Below are 20,128 nucleotides of genomic sequence, written 5' to 3' on the forward strand. Positions count from 1 at the left end.
GGAGGGAAGAGCATTTGGGGATGGGTGGTTGTTCCTGTTAAATAAGAAATGGGGGCTTCCCTCGTGGCGCAGTGGTTGAGAGTCCGCCTGCCGATGCAGGGGACACAGGTTCGTGCCCCGGTCCGGGAAGATCCCACATGCCGTGGAGCGGCTGGGCCCGTGAGCCATGGCCGCTGAGCCTGCGCGTCCGGAGCCTGTGCTCCGCAACGGGAGAGGCCACAACAGTGAGAGGCCCACATACCACAAAAAAAAAAAAAAAAAGAAAGAAAAAAAAGAAATGGGTGGCATTTATTGAGCATTTCCAAGGTAGGTGCTGAGATCCCGTACAGGTTGTGTGTTTCAGTCTTCACAGAGGTGGGGTAGGTACTAATAGTATCCACACTTTATACACGAGGAAAAGAGGCTTGGAAAATGAAGTCTCAGGGTCAGTAAGTGAAGGGCAGGGGGGATGTGGACCCTGCTCTGCTGCCCTGCCTCTCAGGCGGGAGGGGAGGGCTGCAGAATCAAAGCAGACATCCTTGCAGGACGGTGCGGGCCAGGCCAGGCCACATCTGTACCTCACTGTCCTGCACTTGTCCTTTGTGCCCTCTGCCTTCCTTTCTTACAGATGCTGAAGGTCATACAGGCTGGGATGACAGTGGTAGAGGGGGATTTGTGTTTGCCTGTGGCTTCGGGAGGCCCCTGAGCCGCGGAGCCCTCTGTGCTGTGCGTCCCCCTCCCATCTCCGCTCCATTTTTGGCGGCCACCCCAGGGCTTCAGGCTGGGACTGAGGGCACTGAGGTGGGCACACTCCCTGTGCTGGGTTTGACAGTTTGCCCTCAGAGCCCGCGCTCCCCCTTCCCTCCTCGGCTCTGTACTTCGGGGAGTCATCCCTGCAAGCTGCGTCTCCTAGGCTGCTCCTCAGACGCCTCGGGCCACTGGGGGCCAGGAAAGGGGAGAAGCTAGGATAGTTTGCTCTCTCTCTCAGCACCTTGGGGAGAGTCTGGCAGCAGCTGCATCTCTTCTGTGGCTCCAGCTCCTGCTGGATGGCCTCTGCCTCCAAGGTCGCAGCTTCACGGGTGGTTCTAGCTCTGTGCCCCCCAGCACCCGCTCTGGTAACACGGTCTCCGCAGGTGCCCCTGCAGCCCCAGGGGTGGGAGCTAGCCGTGGTAGCACTTCTTGCTCTTGCCGAACTCTGAATTGCATTGCCTGTGTGGCTTTTCGGCGATTCTATCACCTGTATACCCAATTCACTGAACCAAATTTTTGAAATACTCAGAGTGTTTTTTTCTCCTGACTGGATCCTGACTGATATACTCCGGGCCACCGTCACCCCACCTGCCCCACAGGCAAGGTGACCTAATAGGGTCCATCTTCCTAGCCCATCTGCGGCAAGCTGCAGGTGAACGAAAGAGTGATATCACGGCATCCCCATCCCTCAGAGAAGCAATTATGGAAACCCCATGGCTGGCTGCCTGGCTGAGCTCTCCCTCCAAAGGCCCCCGTCTCTGCTTTATTCTGAAGATTCCCCGCCCCCTCCCCTCCGGCATGCACATCTTTAAAGGAAAGTGAGGCAGACATCCCAGCTGGGGCTCCTTCCAGCAGTTAAAGTGCTTGGCTCAGAGCCTGGGGCGTCCTGATGGCTTTGCCTAGTACCTGCTCTATGTAAGCTCTGTGTTAGGTAACGCAGAGAGGATCGGAGAACAGAGGGGAAGGAAAGCCCCCTCCAGAACCCCAGACCCCACGGTTTCTCCCTCCTCCCTGGACTGTGATTTGGTTTTGATTCCCATCTGCCCTTTCTCAGACTCCTTGTTTCTTGTTCCCAAACGTCTGGAGCTGCACACTCTGGTGATATTGCCCCTTAAAGAAGTGGGTGTCACGGGGAAGTGGAAGCAGAGATAGAAACAGCTCAAGGATGCTGACATTACTGTGGGACACACATTTTTGTGGTGCAAGGCCCCTGCCAAATGGCACCTAAAGCCCTTTCAACTCATGTGCCTAAAGAAGGAAATAATGAAACTCTTCTGTTGAGGATCACCTGGCTCCCCACATCCACTCGCTTAGGCTGTTTTGTTCCCACTGGAGCGTATGATTGGAAAACAAAGGTAAATGAGAGCAATTTATTCCCGGATCATTTTTTTCCCCCAGCAGCTTTAAAGCTGCCTCTGCTCTAAAGAGTTTACAAACTCTAAAGAGAGATAACTTCCCTTCTCACGGCCCGGTCATGGGGAGGTAATGCATGTTTCCAATCAGCTGAGAATGTAACTCAAATGGTAGATTTTATTTCACTTTAATCCGCCTGTGAGTTCACTTTCAAGGTAAGAGGGAGCACAACCTGCAACGTGAATAGAGTTGATTAACCCCGAAATCTCCTCCTAAAGGTGGAGGAGCTGGCCTCCTCCTTGCGTGGCTTTGGGGCCTGGTGTGGTAGCGCGTGACTGGGGCACGGGGTGCAGGGAGAGCTGCCTCAGTGAGGGGAAGCTGCCTCAGTGATTCAGAGACCCGCTCACCTGATGGAGGTACCAGTACCAGCAGACGCCATGGAGCGGAAGCAGAGGAAGCAGAGGACACAGAGCAAAGCTGGACAGCCAGACTCACGTAGCAGTTACAGCAGGAGGCAGGTCTCCCGGCCCAGTCCGGCGCTGGGAGGGGGTTATGGAGGCAGCAACGAACCATTCACCTGGCATGGGGGCTCCCTTGCTTTTGCACATCTCTTTGCTGACTGCAGTCTGGCCACTCAGTGGGCTGCTGGGAAAGAATCCCCTCCCAGTTCGTGTCTCAGCTCTCTTTGGTCACAGGGCAACCTTGAGCTAGCCCCTTAACTCTGTCTTATTCACGTTTACGAAGTAACCTCGATCTGAGGGGAAAGGGAAAATGTTTCCTTTATCAGCCTACGGTGAAAACTTCAATGTCGCTCTTTCCACTGGGTAGGCATTGCCCTCTCCAATCCTTTCTTTGAAAATGCAGATGCCTCTAGCAGGGCCAGATCTTAGCATCCTGTACCACAGGAAATCTCTTTAAGAGACAGTCTTGTTTCAGGGAGGCTGTGTGCTCCTAGTGTATGTTTGGAGTAGGTGGTCTCTGTGGCCCACAGGCCCAGACTCAATCCAGCCAGCCCGAGCCCTGATGGCTGTGGCTGGGAGCCCTCCCAGGGTCTCCTGGGGACACCGACGTGCCTCTGTTTGGGGCAGGAAGTGCTGGCTGAGAGCTATCTCTTGGTGATGTGGGACCCTGTCAAATCTGTCAACCTTCCTCAGTAGTCATCACACCGAGTTCCAAAAACCCAGAGTTTGGGTTGAGTTTGGGCTGCAGAGTCTCAAGAACTAGGCAGAAGAACCAGCCTTGTTCTGCCCCAGCCAGAGGTTCTGGGCTGCCCCGACAGAGGCCTACGGCAGGTAAGACTTACTGTCTGCCCTCAGCTTTGCGGCCTTGTTGCCCCAGAGGGCCGGCCTGCTTCTTGCCCCCCACTGCAGGCCTTGGCCCTGCCCTCGCCTGCCCCGAGAAGCCTGGCTCAAGCCCTAGCACCGCCAAGATGACTGCTTCCCTGACCACGCGTGCCTGTCTGTCCATCCCGGCTCTGTCCAGCTCCGTGATGGCCGTCAGGAATACAACAGCAAACCACCCAGCATCCTCGTCTGTGTGGATCTTGGTGTCTCACAGGGAGAGAGACATGGAAACCGTGGGCGAAGCGTTCCGGTGCCGGGAGAGAACGGCCGTGCACGGCTGTGGCCACGACTGCGTTGTCTGCTGAGTCTGCCGCCACGACCTGACGGCGTTTCTTTGTGCTTCAGAGCCCCACGCTGGGGCTGTTGAAGGAGCGTTCTCGTGTCTCCCTCCGCACGGGGCTCAGGCGAACGCAGTGACTCACAGACAGGTCGGGGGGACTCCCATTCTTAGAAGAGCAGAGGAATGTGGGGGTATAATGCCTGAAAGGGCACAGGGAATGATTTCTAAATTTCCAGATGTCCTCTCAGAGAGTTGTAGCGCTCTGGGGCATGCCTGAATGTAATTGCTGTAGCTCTTTGTAGCAGATGTGTGTGTGTGTGTGTGTGGGGTGTGTGTGTGTGTGTGTGTGTGTGTGTGTGTGTGTGTGTGTGTGTGTGTGTGTGTAAGCTGAGTCCATGTGTCTATATGCATTCAATTCATTCCACTAAATCAAACAATGACAGCAGCCCCATTGAGCACTTCCTGTGTCCCAGACACGGCACCAGGTTCTTTGTGTGCAGGGCCTCATTTTACCTTCTCAAAGCTGTTATCTTCCCCATTTCCCAGAAGAGGAAACTGAGGTACAGGGAATTTCAGTCACTTGTCCAAGATCCCAGAACTAGTAAGTGTGGAGCAAGAATCCTAACCCAGGCAGCAGCCTGACTGCAGAGCCCCTGCTCGGAACCACAACAGCATGTGCGCGTGTGCGTGTGCGTGTGCGCGCGCGTGTACACCCCTCAGCCACATAGGCCGCCCTGTGTATGCGAGCTGAGGGAATGCAGAGGACATTGTTGAGAGGGACTCACTGCCCTGCTCAGTCTGTCCGAGCAGCAAAGGAAAGGGGTATCGAGTTCATGGACCAGGGCCTGCAGCCAACCTGATAATTCTAGCTTCTGGGCGGGAATTGGAGGGTGGGTGTTGGGGTCTGGTGATTTAAATGGTTTTCTACCGAAGAAAAATGGAGCCTCGCATGGAGTGGAGCTTTGCTGTTTAGGAAACCTGTATGAGGCAGGCAGTGAGTTTCCGGAGGGGACTTTATGAACAGGTAGAGTCTGAAACAACAAGCTGGGTGTTTCCTGGCTCCCTTCTGCCCTGTCTCTGGTCTGCCCTCCTCCCGCGTGCTGCACAGTCCATCCTGGGGCCCAGAGGGCCTCCCAGACTTCACCCCAAGTCAGAGACTCCCCCAGGGAGGAGGTGGGCTGCTCCCTCTCATAGGCCCCCAGCTAGGTTGGGTTTGCCCCTTCCTGGAAGGAAGAGGACTCTCGGTCTATGGCAAAGGTTCCCTCGTGGAGCAGGGGAGCTGCACCCTGGGGGCTCTGGGGAGCCCCCAGCCAGCTTCCTCTCTCCAGCCTTCGACGTTCAGGTTTAGATTTCAGGCAGTGGCTTTTCCGTTCTGCATGCAAAGGGCTGCTGCTCCCTAATGCATAGTTTGGGGAGCACTTCGGTCTGTGGAGGGATCATTGTGTGAAAAATAAAGGCAGTCCCAAAACAGTGGGCTTCATCAGACCACAGCACACATGGCTTCTGCGGCTCACCCGCCCTGACTGTGTGTCTCCCATTCTATGAACCCTGAATATTGGGCCTTCTGGTGCCAACGTTCACAATAATAACCCCCCTCCTGACTGCCCACCAGGTCCACGGCTAAGACAAAATTCTTCATCAGGGAATCACAGAGTGTGGCTGAGCCCTCAGGCTCCAGAGCCATCCCGCCAGGCTCCCAACCTTCTCTCACTCCATATTCCTGTCTAAGGCGAGCCCTTGGGTCAGGACCTATATGTTTCCCTCCCTCAGGTCTCGCGATAGTAGCTAATACTTACAGAGTGGCTGCTGTGTGCCAGGTGCTGCACTATATGTGCCACCTCCTAAAACCCTCACAGCCCGCTGGCTGGCTCCAGTGGGGAGCCCAGCGGGCTCCAGCAGGGAGGTGCTATCATCTTGCCCATTTTCCAGAAGGAGAAATAGAGACCAAAGCTGCCTAAGTCACTTGCCCAAGATCACACAGCTAGTGAGTGGCGTGACGTTGGTCAAGATACTTCACTTTGCTGAGCCTCAATTTCCTCATCTGTACAATGTGGTTAGTACCGTTGTCTATCTGGGCGTTGTGGAGATTAAATGGGGGAATGTACACAGCACCTAGCGGAGCGTGGAGTACATAGTAAGCACTCACCAGACACGGCCACTTAATAGTAGAGCTGAGGTTAACACCAGCGTGAAGAGAGAGAAAACACAATGTCTCTAGCACTGCCCACAGTGACCATCTCCTGAATTCATGTCTTTCCTGAGTCCCAAGTAAGCTCCCTGAGGGCAGGGCCTTAGTCAACCTGTTCACTGCTGGTTCCCCGGGCTTTGCACAGCATCTGGTACAAGGTGGGTGCTTGGTGAAAGTTGAGTGAAGGACTGCTTTGGTGGCCCCATGGGCCATTCACAGCTTTGGACAGCCCCTTCTTCTCACATCCCTTGCCCTCCTCTGCTTTGTGGCTGTGACCTGAGTGTATCTGCCTCGTTCCCTATCGGATGGAATCTTCCCAAGTCTGGGCAGTCTGGGTCCCGCCCACTGCTATCTTCCCCAAGGAGAAGATGCTCAGGCCTGGCAGTGCGGCTGAACTTCCTTGCAGCCTACCCTGGGTGCAAAAGGATCTCTCTTCTTGGGCAGGAAGTGAGGAGTGTTGAAAGCCTTGTTGGAGGTGGTTACAGACCTGGGGATGTGAGCCAGCTAGTGGGCAGCTTCAGTGCCTTGGATATCGTACAGCAGGGTCCAGGCTGGTGGCAACCATCCGGGTCTGAGGTCCCTCCCTTCATCACACAGGTGAACATGGTTTCTAGACCACACTCCCCCTCCCTGGGATGGCGTGGAGCGTGGCTGCTTGCGCTCAGCTCCCCAGCACATACCTCCCAACATGCACTGAGAAAATGAGCCCATTCTCCATCCCCCACTCGTCCACCCCCATTGGCATATGACCCACCCTTGAGGGAAATAACTGCTGAACTGTATTCTGTCACAACCTCCCAGCCTGCCCTCTCATAGAGTTAGTCCTGGGAGAGCCCATTGCTCTGAGAAGCTACCTTCCCCTGAAGACCTTTGCCCTCTGGTCAGCCAAGGCCTTGACCCAGAAGTGAGAGTGGGGGAGCGTGAGGATAAAGAGAATGACAGTAACGATGAATTTCTTGGCAGGCCCAGCCCCCAGCTCCCCATCCCCAGGAAGCCCTCAGCCCTACCTCCATCCTTTTCAGAACCGTGAGCCCCCGTCTTGCCAATTTCCTCTTACACCTCTTCTCCATTTCCCGCCCCTGCCTCTGCATGACGATGTGGCGTACAGGCGGCCCATCTGGGAATCAGGGAATCCTACTGGGTATGCCAGCTTAATGAAATACTTGCAGTTTATTAAACACAGGCTTCCCTAAGCCCCGAGTGCCTGTGGGTATTTGAAAGCCCAAGGTAACCCCAAGCTACCACAAACGTAATTGTTACATGTGTCCATGCATTCCTGGTGCAACCTCAAACTCCGGCTCTTAAGCGGCACACAAAATTAGCAACATAAAGTAACTCCTAGTCAGACGAGAGGGGGAAATGTGGGGAAACACTGAGAGAGGCTCCCAGAACCCCTCAGGGCCTCTAAACGTATATGAAGTTCCTGTTACCTTGCATAGCTGTGGATGTGGAGGGCACTCCCCTCACCCCTGGTGGTTCATGCTTGCAGAATAGGTTCATTATTACGCGGCAGGCCTGGCTTGTCAACCTTGCGTGATGTAGCTTGACTATTTCAAGCCCCATTTCAGCTAAGGCTTGCTCCGGGGTGGCCGGCGGGGCTAGCAGAGCGCACTGTCTGGGGGCTCCCTCTGGAGCTGTATTTCTGGTGCTCCTCCAGGGCTGGGCTGGGAAGGGCTGTCGAGAAACCCCAGGTGACCCGGAGCCTGCTGCCCTGAACCTGAGAGAGGCTGCTCCTGGGGGATGATTTCCCATTCGTCGCTCTCCTCAGCCTGGAGCCTGTAAATCAGGGGCGAGGGGCTGAGGTGGAAGCAGCAGACAAAGGCCTCCAGGGAGGTACCTCCCTCGATGTGGACCACCATCTGCATGCCAGAGAAGGCGACCCTGTTGACGGTGCTCAAGGGCACCTGCTCCAGGAACCTCAGCGTCAGCCCGTTGACCCACACGCAGCCCTTGCGGCTCAGAGCCTTCAAGTTGAAGGCCAGCCGGGCACCGCCCTTCTCCAGGTAGGGTTCCAGTGACAAGTGCTGGCGGGAGAGGCGAGGGAGCTGCAGCCGGAGGTGGGCATCCGGGCCCCGGCCCACCAGCAGTGGGCTGGTGTCGTGCTCTAGCTGCGGAGGGACGTTGGCGAAGGTGGCAGGGCCTGGCGTGGGGTGGTGCAGGCTCACCCGCAGGACCGTGAGGGGCCTCTCCATGGCTGATAGCCTAAGAAAGACGGAGCACAGACACACAGGCGTGGGTGGAGGCAGACACTCCTCTGTGATTCCCTGAGCCCAGACATTCTTGCCCACCTCAGGGGCTCCCAGCCACCTCTGGCCAAGCAGGGCCGGGCACTGAACGTCCATGCAGTCATTCTGCCCCAGTCAGGCTGCAGCCACGGCCAGAGCTGGTGTGGAAGCTCAGGCCCGCTGCTTCTAGCCTCAGCTTCATCCCTAACACACTCTGAGTGAGGCACGCTACTCACTCTCCAAACTTTAGTTCTCTCTTCTGTGACGTAGGTACGTCGATCCTTGTCTGTGCGAGGTCCAAGGCATACCAGCCTGTGTGGTGGGGTTTGGGTGGCCTGTTGGCATTTGGGGACAATTTGCCCTGCCTCATGGAAAGGGAAGGACGGAAGGTAGGATCCACCCTCCTTGTATCCGACAGTCACACAACGATTGCCTGCCGAGCCCTCCGCTGAGCCAGGCGCCGACCAGTGGCCAGGGATGAGCTGATCAACGGGAACACCCAGCTGGGAAAGGAGAAGGGGTTTCTAGCTCCCGGCGTTGTGGAGTGACACAGAAGAGGGGACCCCCGCCTGCTCCTGGGGGATCAGAAAGGCTGCCTGGAGACCCCAAGGAAGAACAAAAACATCTAGCACATTCTAAGTGCTCCTATGCACGCGAATGCCACAAGCATCCCCTCCTCACCGATGCCGGTGATGAACTTGGAAAGAGCTGAGATCTCTCAGAACTGATGGGGCTCCACAGAGGTCAACTGGCCATACATACCTACCAGTGCGCAGTGCACATGCCACTTGCCTCTGTAACTCCATCTCTAGAAATTTGTCCTTTAGAATCTCACTGGCACATGCAGGAAGGCTCTGTTCCTGCATGGATTTGAGGAACATAAACTCTCTGGCACGTGTACCAACCCCATATGGCCCAGGACATGCCAACACCTTCTACAGGAACCAAGGACTGAGTGGATCTGAATAACTAAATGTACACTTTCCCAGCACCAGGCTTTTGCTTCCAGTATTTTCTCTCCTGAGAATGCATCTTCTCTCCCAAACTGCTCAAGGCCCGGTTCAAAGGTGACCTCTTCCATGAAGCTCTTTTCCTCTCTCTGCGCCCAGACCCTCAGAACAAGGAGGCTCCCCCCCGGGGCTGTCCCATTCGGTCCCTTTTCCATTATGTGTCAGTTATGTGGGTCCCTGCCCCACCTTCCCTGGGCCCTTCTCCTCCTCTCTTCCTTGAGGCCTCCTGACGGCAGAGCTGCCTCGATGCCCCGTGTCCCACTGCCCGGTCCAGACGGGGCCTGGCCACAGCAAGTGTCTGGGGGCACACCTGCCAAATGGCTAAATGAGAAGAAGCTCACACACGTGGAAATCATGGGAGATCAAGTCCAGAGAGACCCCACACGAGAGTCCGGTCCTTAAAGGCTGTGGTACAGGCTCCAAGTCCCTCCAGACCCTGGACTCCCTATCTTTTGGGTGAAGTAATGGTGAGAACCTCCCAATCTGATAGTGAGTGCAGAGCCCTTAGGGCACGCCCTTTTCTCTCGTGCACACACGCAGCCCCACACGGACACACCACAACCACACCCTGCTTCTTGCCCCAGCCTGCAGAAAGCCTTTCCCTGAGGTGTGTGTAAACTAGGCCCAGGACAGCTGAGCTGGACGGCCAAGTCCTCAGGCCTGGCCAGGAGCTCAGAGCTCACTTCCAGGAACCAATCCCACGGCCCAGGGACCCTAAGAGAATCCCTTAGAAAAGAAGCGTTCAACACTGCTCCTGTGACCTTACTCTCTGCTCTGCTGAGTCCTCCAGAACTGATAGAAATCCCCCTGCTGGCGCAGAGCCCCTGCAGAGGCCTCCTCTTTGCTCCAGGACCCCAGTTGTTCCGGGGAAGCGGAAACTCAGAGGAAGACTCTCTGGGGTATGTGCCTGGCGAGGAGCCAGCAGGGGCCCCCTCCCAGTCCCACCAGGCCTTCTCCTCTCACTGTGAGTTCCAGTCTCTGACCCCCATCTACCTTATTTCCATGGTCACATCTGACTCCGGCACTGCAGCTGTGAGCTCTCGGGAGGAAGTGGGTCTAGGCTGGGGCGGGTCTGGGGATGGCAGCTGTGGCTGCGGTTCAGAGAAGTGATACGTCAGAACGCTCATCAGGTTTGTTGCTTTCTTCCTTTTTCCCTTTAGGAAAGAAAATGGAAGCGTAATTTCTTGTTGCAGAAGTGTAGCCCCACTGCTAAGAGGTTGGAAACCCCAGTCTGAGACCCTTGCTAGGAGAGGCCCCTGAGCTCCCTCCCGGGTTTCATCTCTGCCAGTCTCTACTGCCCCGTCCCCAGGGACCTATTTCAGGGTATGAACAGTTCCTCCTCCCCCCTGCCAGGTGGGTGGGGAAAAGGCATCCCAGACCTGTTAGAAAGGGGAGCTCTTTGGACAGAGTGTCAGTGAGGGGAGCTCCCATTGCATGTGGGAGACTGTGAGGGGGCCACTGTGGCCGGACCAGGGGTGGCCAAGGGAGCTATGGGCAACACGGTGGTCCACTGAGTGTCTCAGGAAAGGGCAAGGTCTCAGGGGAAGGATAAAACAGCTACTCACAGAGGGTGGCCTCTCCAGCAGTAGGACAGCAGGAAGGCCACCTTCTACGCCCACCTCTCCAGGGCTCTGCTGGCCTTCGAGGGCAGCCTGGAAGAGGCCAAGATGGATGTGGGCCCAGCACTGGCCCCAGATGACCTCAATCTCTCTTCTCTAACTGCCTCCTAGAAAAAAAAAGAAATACTTGCTAGAAAAAGTTAATATCATACAGAGCCTCTACAACTTCTCATTAACAATGTTCTACAATTAATAAAAAAGTACTAGGCATGCTAAGCTACAGGACCAACTGTCAAACAAGAGAAAAAACCAACAGAAACAATCTCACTATGTACGTCCACAAAAAGACCTGTACAAGAATGTTCACAGACGTGGATAGATCTAGAGACTGTCATACAGAGTGAAGTAAGTCAGAAAGAGAAAAACAAATATCGTATACTAACGCATGTATGTGGAACCTAGAAAATGGTACAGATGAACCGGTTTGCAGGGCAGAAGTTGAGACACAGATGAATGTATGGACACCAAGGGTGGAAAACCACGGTGAGTTGGGGATGGTGGTGTGCTGAATTGGGCGATTGGGATTGACATGTATACACTGATGTGTATAAAATGGATAACTAATAAGAACCTGCTGTATAAAAAAATAAATAAAATTAAAAAAAAGAATGTTCACAGAAGTTTTATCTTATTAACCCCAAACTAGAAACAACCCAAATGTCCATTAAGAAAAATGGATAAAAATTTGTATAATATGTATACAGTGAAACACTACACAGCAGTAAAAAAGAGAATGGACCAATGATACACAAAACAATGGAGATGAATCTCATAATCATTATGGAGAGCAAAAGAAACCAGGCACAAATGATATAGACTGTGTGATTCCAATTACTTGAAATGCAAGAACAGATAAAACTAGCCTATGGTCATAGAGGTCAGGGTATTGAATGATCTCTGCAGAGAGGTATTGACTGGGGTATTCATTTACTGGGGCTGCCATAACAAAGTACCCCAAATGGGGTCGCTTAAATAAACAGACGTGTATGGTCTCAAAGTCCCGGGGAGTAGAAGTCCAAGACTGTTTCGGTAGGATTCGTTCCTCCTAAAAGAGAACCTGTTCCAGGCCTCTCCCCTAGCTGCGGGAGGCTTGCTGGCAACCTCTGGCATTGCTCGGCTTGTAGAGGTCTCACCCTGATCTCTGCTTTCGTCATCACGTGGCATCCTCCCTGCACGCAGTGGTTCCAATGGCAGCATCTCAGGCACGCTGGTTGGCTTATGAGGGGGAGGGGCCTGGGGCAGGCAGTCAGGCTAGACCTCGGGGCTCTTGCCGGCACCATACCCGCCCCCCCCCAGCTCAGCACAGACAGCTTCACCTCCCTGATGGACGGATGGATAACCAGAAGTCCAAATGGCCACTCTGAGGAGCTTTAAGGTCTGCAAACACACCAGGGCTGAGCCTGCTGAGTGGAAGGTGGCTGGCCACGTTCCAGAGACCTTCCTCTCGGCCCATGGGTCTGCCTAGCCCAGACTGCCGGCCAGCTGCGTGTCTCGGAACCATGGTCTTCCCCAGGGCCCCTCGCACACACTGCCTTCCCTTCTAGGTGATGCTCAGGTATTTCCTCCCATCTGCAGAGAAGGGCAGTGGGCCTCAGGCAGAAGCCTGGCAGGGGCTTTGTTGCCCCTAGGTGCATGACCTTGGGTAAGTCCTATCCCCTCTCCATGCCTTAGCATGGGACATCGCTCCTCACTGCCCCCTGGAACCAGGCCTCAGTGAGAGGAAGGTTGTGTCCCCACTCCCAGCCCTGGCCCGGGAGAGTGGGTGGGCGGAAGAGATGTGTTTGTGGTCCCTGAGTTCCCTCATAACTCAGTTCCCAGAAGTTCCCAGCAAGAGAGGGAACTGAAACAGCCAGGGAACTTATCTGACAAGAGGAAGAACTGCCCAGCTGCATCTCCCAAGGGCCAGCAAGAAGTCGGGCTGGTAACTGTCTGGCCTTTCCCCGGGGGCAGGGGGAGAGCCAGGGGAGGTGAGAGCAGGGGGAGTGAGGTGCTGGCTTCTCTCTGCTCGGCGCCCTTGGCTAGGACGGCCTCCTTTGGCTGGTGTCAGGACGCTGGGGAGTGTACATCAGTGAGCAAACGCCCCCAGTCGTGCTCCTTCGAGAACTCAGACAGGGACAGAAGAACAGCTTCTGGGGCTCCTACAATGGTGGGCAGACGAGGACTCTACTGTTAGATAGACTCGGGTCTGAGGCTTGGCTCCTTCTTTTGTAGCAACTGTGTGCCCTCAGACAAGTTACTCAGCCTCTCTGAACCTGATTTCTGCTCTGTAAAATGAGGATAATTTGTTGCTGTGTGAGGGCTAAATGAAACACGTGCAAAGTGCCAAGCACGTGGGGAGGGTTGGTAGGTAGAACACCAGAGTCGAGTGCAGATGCATTCCGGGGAGAGGGGCTGGCAGAGCCCACTGACAGCTTGCACAAACCCCAGATTCTCAGAAGCCTTCAGGTTTTGCTTAAGACAAACATAGTTCTGGAGCTGAATACAAAATTTGCATGAGTTCAATAGAAATTCCATTTTTAAATGATAATGAAGTAAAACGGATGCTCCAGAAAGAATCTCCACGTTCTGGCTGGGGCAGGTGGCCCTAACCCAGAAGGAGAAGGCTACTCAGTAGACAGGAAAGGAAGCGGAGGCTCCCAGCAATCAGTCGACTAATTAAGATCACATGTCTGGGAAATGTCCGAACCAGGATTTGGGCCCAGTCTGTTGTACTCCTGGGCCTAAACATGAAACTGTCGTGCCTCATGGGTGGTGTTCTGTGCGGTCCAGCTGCCCCATCTTCTCCAAACCTGTGCTCCGCTGGCTGGCTGGCAGTGCGCTCAGCAGAAAGGGCGCTGCTTCCAGCCTGCCAAGCCAGTGTGGCCGCTTACCATTCCCATCCCCATCAGGACATCCCCGCGTGTCCTGATAGCCTGTGGCCACCAGGTGGCAGCATCCCTCAACCCGGTGGCTTGCTCTTCTAGGCGGAAAGGGGCGGACGGTGAAAGTCTGGGGGAGCCATTCATGGGACTGCTGGGGAGGGAGGGCGACAGGGTCCTTGTTTATCTTACTCAGAATGCCCTGAAATGGCCTAAGGTGAATCTACAGCAAATCTCACCAGAGGACACCAACTCCAACCGTGGAGACAGAGCAGGAAGCCAGAGGGTGAGGCCCTGCAGAGCGACGGTTTGTTATAAGGGCAGGTGCTGGCTGGGACAGACATGTCCCTGCCCGGGGACAAACTTAGTACGCAGCACAGAGAGGGTGAGAGACCAGGTCTGCTTCCTTACCTGTAAGATGAAGTAACCATGATCCTTTTCAAGGAGGGGCCCCCTTGGAGGAAAGGCACGCACCGCTCTCGGCCCAGGCGCGCACTTCGTGCTCACTAAGCGCTCAGGATAGGGCTCCAGCGGTCGTTACCATGATCATCAGGACAGCGTTCCCTGTCCCCACTGAGCCGTCAGGTAAGAAAAAAATTAGCTGTCACTTGTAGAGATGGTGCTGTGATGGGGGGATGCCCAGTATATGAACCCAGGAGGGGCACCTAAACTGCCAGGGGTGGGGCACACCGGGAAGCACTCTGGAGGAGGGGACCCTGTGCTGACTTGTGCGGAATGACTAGGAGCTGGCCAGGTGGAAGTGATGATAGATGGGGTGGCACCTGGCGGAGGAAGGTGGCGTCAGCTGCCCAGCTGCTGGAAGGGCTCTCCCACGCTTTGCTCTATGCCCTTGGCTAATAAGAATGGTAACAAAGACAGTGACGGTGCATCTGAATTTTAAAACAATAATGAAATGAGTGTTGAGTGAGTCCTGACTCTATCCTGTGTCCTGTGCTAAGCCCTTATATGAACTGTCTTATTTAATCCTCACTACACCTGTGGGAGAGGTTCCACTGTTAACTCTGTTTCACAAATGAGAGAGCAGAGGCACAATTAAGTAACTCACTCAAGATCACCCACATAGAAGGGCACGGAGCTGCCTCTCAAACCCAGGTCTGATCTTCAGACCATTGCCCTGAATTCCTGCGCTGCCAAGGGGCAAGCCCTTTCCCCTCTCTGGGCCTTTGGTCCTCAGCTTCTGATGGCTGGGCTGGGCTGGGTGAAGCAAATGGCTATGAGGGACAGCCCTGGCTGCTTATTCCTGCTGCGTTCCCTCCCAGAGCACTGGTGGGGCCTCCTTGCGCAGGTGGGGCTGGCCAGCGTGGCCCGGGGGCTGACCTCCACCTGCTCCAGAGGCAGAGATGGTGAGCATTCTGCCCATGCTCCCTCCCCTATTCCAGGGGTCATTGCTAAGCCCAATTTCATTATTGTTCTGTGTTCTTAATATATGTCAGTTTTACTTTATGCTAAATCCAATAATGGAGCCCTGACCAATGCCTGGGGCAGGCCCCGGAGACATGGTGCCTGGGAATTCTGAGGCCTTCTGGGCTCTCCCCTTGGGGTGGGGTAGTCAGGCCACGTAGAGCCAGTGCCAGCAAGCCCAGCAATTACCTTGTGCTTTTACTTCCTTTTTTCCCACTGAGCTAAGGGCTGTCCCTTAGGCTGCCTGGGGAGGAGAGGCTTGGGGAAGGCGGAGGCGGAGGCGTCTTGCATCCTGGCCTGTGTGCTCTCCCCTCCCGCTCCACCCACAGCATCCAGAGCAGCTGTGGGCTGGAGGGCAGGGAGGGAGCCCTCACTGGGAGCCCAGCCTTGACTCTGCCGTGGACATACTTTGTGGCAAGTTGCTTTTCCTCTCTGGGCCTCACTATCCTCATCTGTAGAATGGGGATAATCACGCCTGCCCAACCTCCCTGGCCCTCTAGCCAGTGTCTTCATCTAACACTTGGACAGGGGTCAGCTTTCACCTGGTCAAAAGGCTTTGCCAAGGGCTTCTTTCTTTTTCAGTCAAGAACCCATATTGAAGAAACACAGCTTGATCTTATTTAAAGAATGCAGCTGGCCAGGAAAGATGGCCCCAAACACAGCACAACACACATCAAACATGGGGGTTTTGTTTTTAATTAAGTGAGGTAAAAGCCTAGCATAAATACTTTAACTAAAGTTTAGGAATAAAATGTATTCTGAAATTAGCATGTCTTCAAAGGCAGATTTTTAACATACCGTGTAAAATACCTCTGTGTGGCAATTTAGGTGCCTAGAAGTATTCCATGTAGATCTGACAGCAGGAGGATGGAGGAAAAAAAACACTAAACTGATCCTCTGCAAATAGTTATCTTTCTTTAACTTGTGGTCAAATGCACATAACACAGTTTTCCATTTTAGCCATTTTAAATGTACAGTTCAGTAGTGTTAAGTATATTCACGTGTTGTACCATCTCCAGAACCTTTTCATCTTGCAAAACTGAAACTTTAAACCCATTAAACAACAGCTCTCCGTTTCGCCCTCCCTCCAGCCCCTGGCAACCACCATTCTACTTGTTTCTGTGGGTTGGACTATTCTAGATACCTCACATAAATCGAATCATACAGTATTTGTCCTTTTGTGATCGGCATATGTCACTTAACATAATGTCTTTACGGTTCACCCATGTCGTAGTATGTGTCAGAATTCATTCATTTTTGAGACTGAATAATAGTCCATTGTACGTATATAACACATTTTGTTTACCCATTAATCTGTCAATGGACATTCGGGTTGCTTCCACTTTAGGCTATTGTGAATAATGCTACTGGGAATACGGTGTATAAATACCTGTTTGATACCTTGCTTCTAGTTCTTTTGGATATATACCCAGCAGTGAAATTTCTGGATACGTTAATTCTGTGTTTAATATTTTGAGGATCTGCCCTACTGTTTTCAATAGTGGCCACACCATTTTACATTCCTACCAACAGTGCAGAAGGGTTCCAGTTTCTTCACATCCTTGCCAACACTTGTTATTTTCTGTTGTTGTTGTGTTGTGGGTGTTATTTTATTTTATTTTATAGTAGCTATCCTAATGGGTGTGAGGGGATATCTCACGGTGGATTTGATTTGCACTCCCTTAATGATTACTGATGTTAAATATCTTTTAATGTGCTGTTGGCCATTTGTATATCGTCTTTGGAGAAATGTCTCCTTTAAGTCCTTGGCCCATGTTTTAACTGGGTTCTTTGTTTTTCTGTTATTAAGTTATAGCAGTTCTTTACATATTCTGGATATTAACCCCTTATCAGATATGGGATATACAAATACTTTCTCCCGTTCCATGGGCTGCCTTTTCTCTCTGTTGTGTCCTTGAATGCATGGAAATTTACAGTTTTGATCTAGTCCAATGTACCTATTTTTACTTTTGTTGCCTGTGCTTTTAGTGTCACATCCAAGAAGTTATCGCCAAATCCAATGTCATGAAGTTTATCTTCTAAGAGTTGTATAGGTTTAGTTCTTACATTTAGATCTTTAATCCATTTTGAGGTAATTTTTATATACTGTGTAAGGTAGGCATCCAGAGACCAACTTCATGTGGATATCCAGTTTTCTTTCAAATAGTTATCTTAAGATAAGGTTTATGATTGATGGTGACCGTTTACCATATCTGACCATATTTGGTTGAATAAAATATTTTCCATACCTTGGCTGCAATACAAAACAAAAAGCATTCAAATTCACCTTCTAGGTTTTGTTCATTTCGTGTTCCCATCTTTATATCTTTTAACAGAAATACTCTTTGTTAAAAATAACATGCTGCACTGTCAGCAGTGTGGACTGTTTTCCAACAATATAAATTTCAGGGAGGTGTTAGTGGGCAGATCAATGAATCATCCACGTGGCGGGTCACTTACCAGACTCAGCGCCTGTCCTTTCCTGCCTGTGAGCAGGATCCTGTGATGCTTGGTCTCTGCACTTTCCCGGTGTTCCTGATAGCACAGATTTTAAGGGTAAGGGTTGGTGTCATTGTTATGAAAGCTCTGGCCAGACAGCCACCACCGAGCACCATTTTTTGCAGGTTTGGGCCCCAGACTCAGAGCCCACGAGCAGAGTTCTGAACCCCCAATGCAGTAGACACATAAAACGCAGAGATTCAGAGCACTTCCGAACTTTTGATTTGCTCATAGTTTAAAGCTCCTCCTAGAAGGCTGCTTCTTTAAACTGCTGGATCCTTCCCACAGGGAAAACTGGTCTCCAATGCACAGAGTGCCACCCGCAGCAGGCGTTTGAGGGGCCCGTGCTACCCACGCTGGGTGTCCACTCACCCCTGCCGCCTCTCACACCTCAAGCCGCCTTCCGCATCTGGAATGGTCATCATGAGCTGGAGGAGGACCTGAATTTCCTGGGAAAATGCTAAATCGCGGAGGCTTCTGGTGCCAAGAAAAGTAGCCTGGCCAAGATTTGGGGCTGTGAGCCTCAAATGCCACCTCAGGAAGCAGCCATCCCCTGGATAGTGCAATCTGGCTTGATTTTGCCAAAACAAAGGAAAGGCCCTCCAGCAATTTCTGTGGCTTTGTTTTGCAAGATTAAATCGCCTGCCTTTAATTCTCCTTTACCGGCTTAATAAAAATTGGAATTTCAAAACCAGTGAAAGACAGAAACCTCACTTTGGAGTGGATGTCAGATCCCACATGACCTGCATTTCAGTCTGGGACAAAGAGATGGATCATGGAAACTTCTGGGGAGTGGAGGCTTTGGTGGTAGTAGGATTCCCTAGGCTTTGGAGCTCCTGGACCACCCCCATGTGTACATGTGCTCGGAGCCCATGGGGACTCATAGCTGTTTCCACACACAGAACAGAAGCTTGCCAGACTTCCCCACTCCAGGACCCTACCCCGGCATGCCTCCAGAGCCAAGTTCCAGCTCATTTATGGGTATTTCCAAGTGGGGCTTCGGGACCTCTTCCCAAGGAGCAGGCTGGGCCCAAAGGGAAGTGGCCTCCTCTGCACCCAGCCCTAGATGGGCTCTGCAGCGGCCAAGCATATGAGACACCCCACCCCACCCCCCGCCCTCAAGGAGGTCCAGGCACATGCAGAAGACAGGCTCTCAGACAAGTACCACCCAATGGGACCCGGGAGGGAAGCATGAGGACAAGGGAGTCCGAACAACGTGCCAAGACCAGCCTAGGGGGATTAGGAAGGCTTCCTCAAGGAGATGATGCCAAGGCCGGTCTTGAAGAACCAGCAGGAGTTGACCAAGTTAGTAAAGGAGGAGCAGGCGTCTCAAGAGGGGGGCGTGCATGAGCAAAGACTCACTCAAGTGCGAGGGAGCCAGACGTCAGAGAACTATGGGAGAAGGAGCGGGCTGCTGCTTCCTCAGCCTCTGCACACACACCGAGGTTCTGCTGTAATCACTGCCCCCACGTCCTCCTGGCTCTTCCCCTCCAGTCTCTCCCTTGACCCTGTCAAAGCCCCAAAGTTGATTGGGTCTGATGGGGCATGTTGGCCCTCATCGCTTAGCTTGTTTTCCTCTCTCTGCTGTCCCGTTGAGTACCTTAAGCCACAGCCCCTCATGAAGCATATACAGTCTCTGCCCCCAGAATGTGGGAGGCCACCAGAGACAGAAGGTCCAGCACACAGTCTGGATGGGACCATACCCAGAGAACCTGCAACCTGGGTCTTTGGAAGGTAGTGTGGCTCTCGGGTTAGGTGGACGGAATCTGAGTCCCACCTCCACCGCTAATGTATCAAGGGACTTGGGCAAGTCACATGAGGCTCTCGGAGCCTCGGTTTCCCATTTCCAAAATGGTGAGGGAGTGAGGATGCAGTGAGATTGAGGTCGTGCATGTAAAGCACAGAGCGTGGAGACGTCCGCTAGCGTGACTGTACTGATCGCCCGAACCTAGATGAAGAGAGGCAAAGTGGTGATCGCCTATCTTGTCTTCTCCAGAATTCCCACATTAAGTTTTTCTCTACATTCTCTCTCCCTCTCTTCTCTCTCCAGTGTAATGAAGGTTTGGCTGGTTTAACACAGATCTAAAACTGTGGCTTCAACAAGAGACAAATATATTTCTCACTTACCTAATAGGCCAGGTGTAAGCAGTCTAGGGCTCCTAATTGTGGTTCCTCAGTGTCAGCAACCTGAGTTCTTGCCAGCCTGTCACTCTGTCAACCCCAGAGCATTGTCCTCATCTACGTGGCTCCAAATGGCTCTTCCCTGCCATGTCTGCATCCCAACCAGTGGGACTGGGGCAGACCAAAAAGCACATGGCGCATCCTCTCCCTTTAAAGGCACGACCTGGAAACTGCCCGCATCACTGCTACTCACATCCTTTTGGCTTGGCCTTAGCCACGGGCTAGACCTAGCTGCAAGGGAGGCTGGGTAGCTGCGTGCTCAGTGACCAAATGACGGCTGTCTTATCATAGACGAAAGGGAAACCAGATATTGGGAGACAACTGAGTCTTCTTTTGTCAGCCCGCTAGCCTACTCCTCAAGGGTGTGAAAGCTCAGAGCTGGGCTCCACTGCTATAGATTTATTCACACGGAGGGAGGCTG

At 53.0% G+C, this 20,128-nt stretch overlaps 1 protein-coding gene across 1 annotated transcript; it reads right to left on the bottom strand.

The window, feature by feature from the left end:
- Positions 1–7,369: 7,369 nt before the first annotated feature.
- TIFAB (TIFA inhibitor) lies at positions 7,370–8,091 on the bottom strand. The gene has a single exon (XM_079917984.1). The coding sequence runs from the start codon at positions 8,083–8,085 to the stop codon at positions 7,492–7,494; it is 594 nt and encodes a 197-aa protein (XP_079774110.1). The 5' UTR covers positions 8,086–8,091; the 3' UTR covers positions 7,370–7,491.
- Positions 8,092–20,128: the final 12,037 nt, after the last annotated feature.

This window comes from Stenella coeruleoalba, assembly GCF_951394435.1.
Source record: "Stenella coeruleoalba genome assembly, chromosome: 3".
Lineage (NCBI taxonomy): Eukaryota > Metazoa > Chordata > Mammalia > Artiodactyla > Delphinidae > Stenella > Stenella coeruleoalba.

What these genes read in the sequence shown, in the direction of transcription:
- TIFAB (XM_079917984.1), bottom strand. Translation starts at nt 8,085, where the DNA reads ATGGAGAGGCCCCTCACGGTCCTGCGGGTGAGCCTGCACCACCCCACG.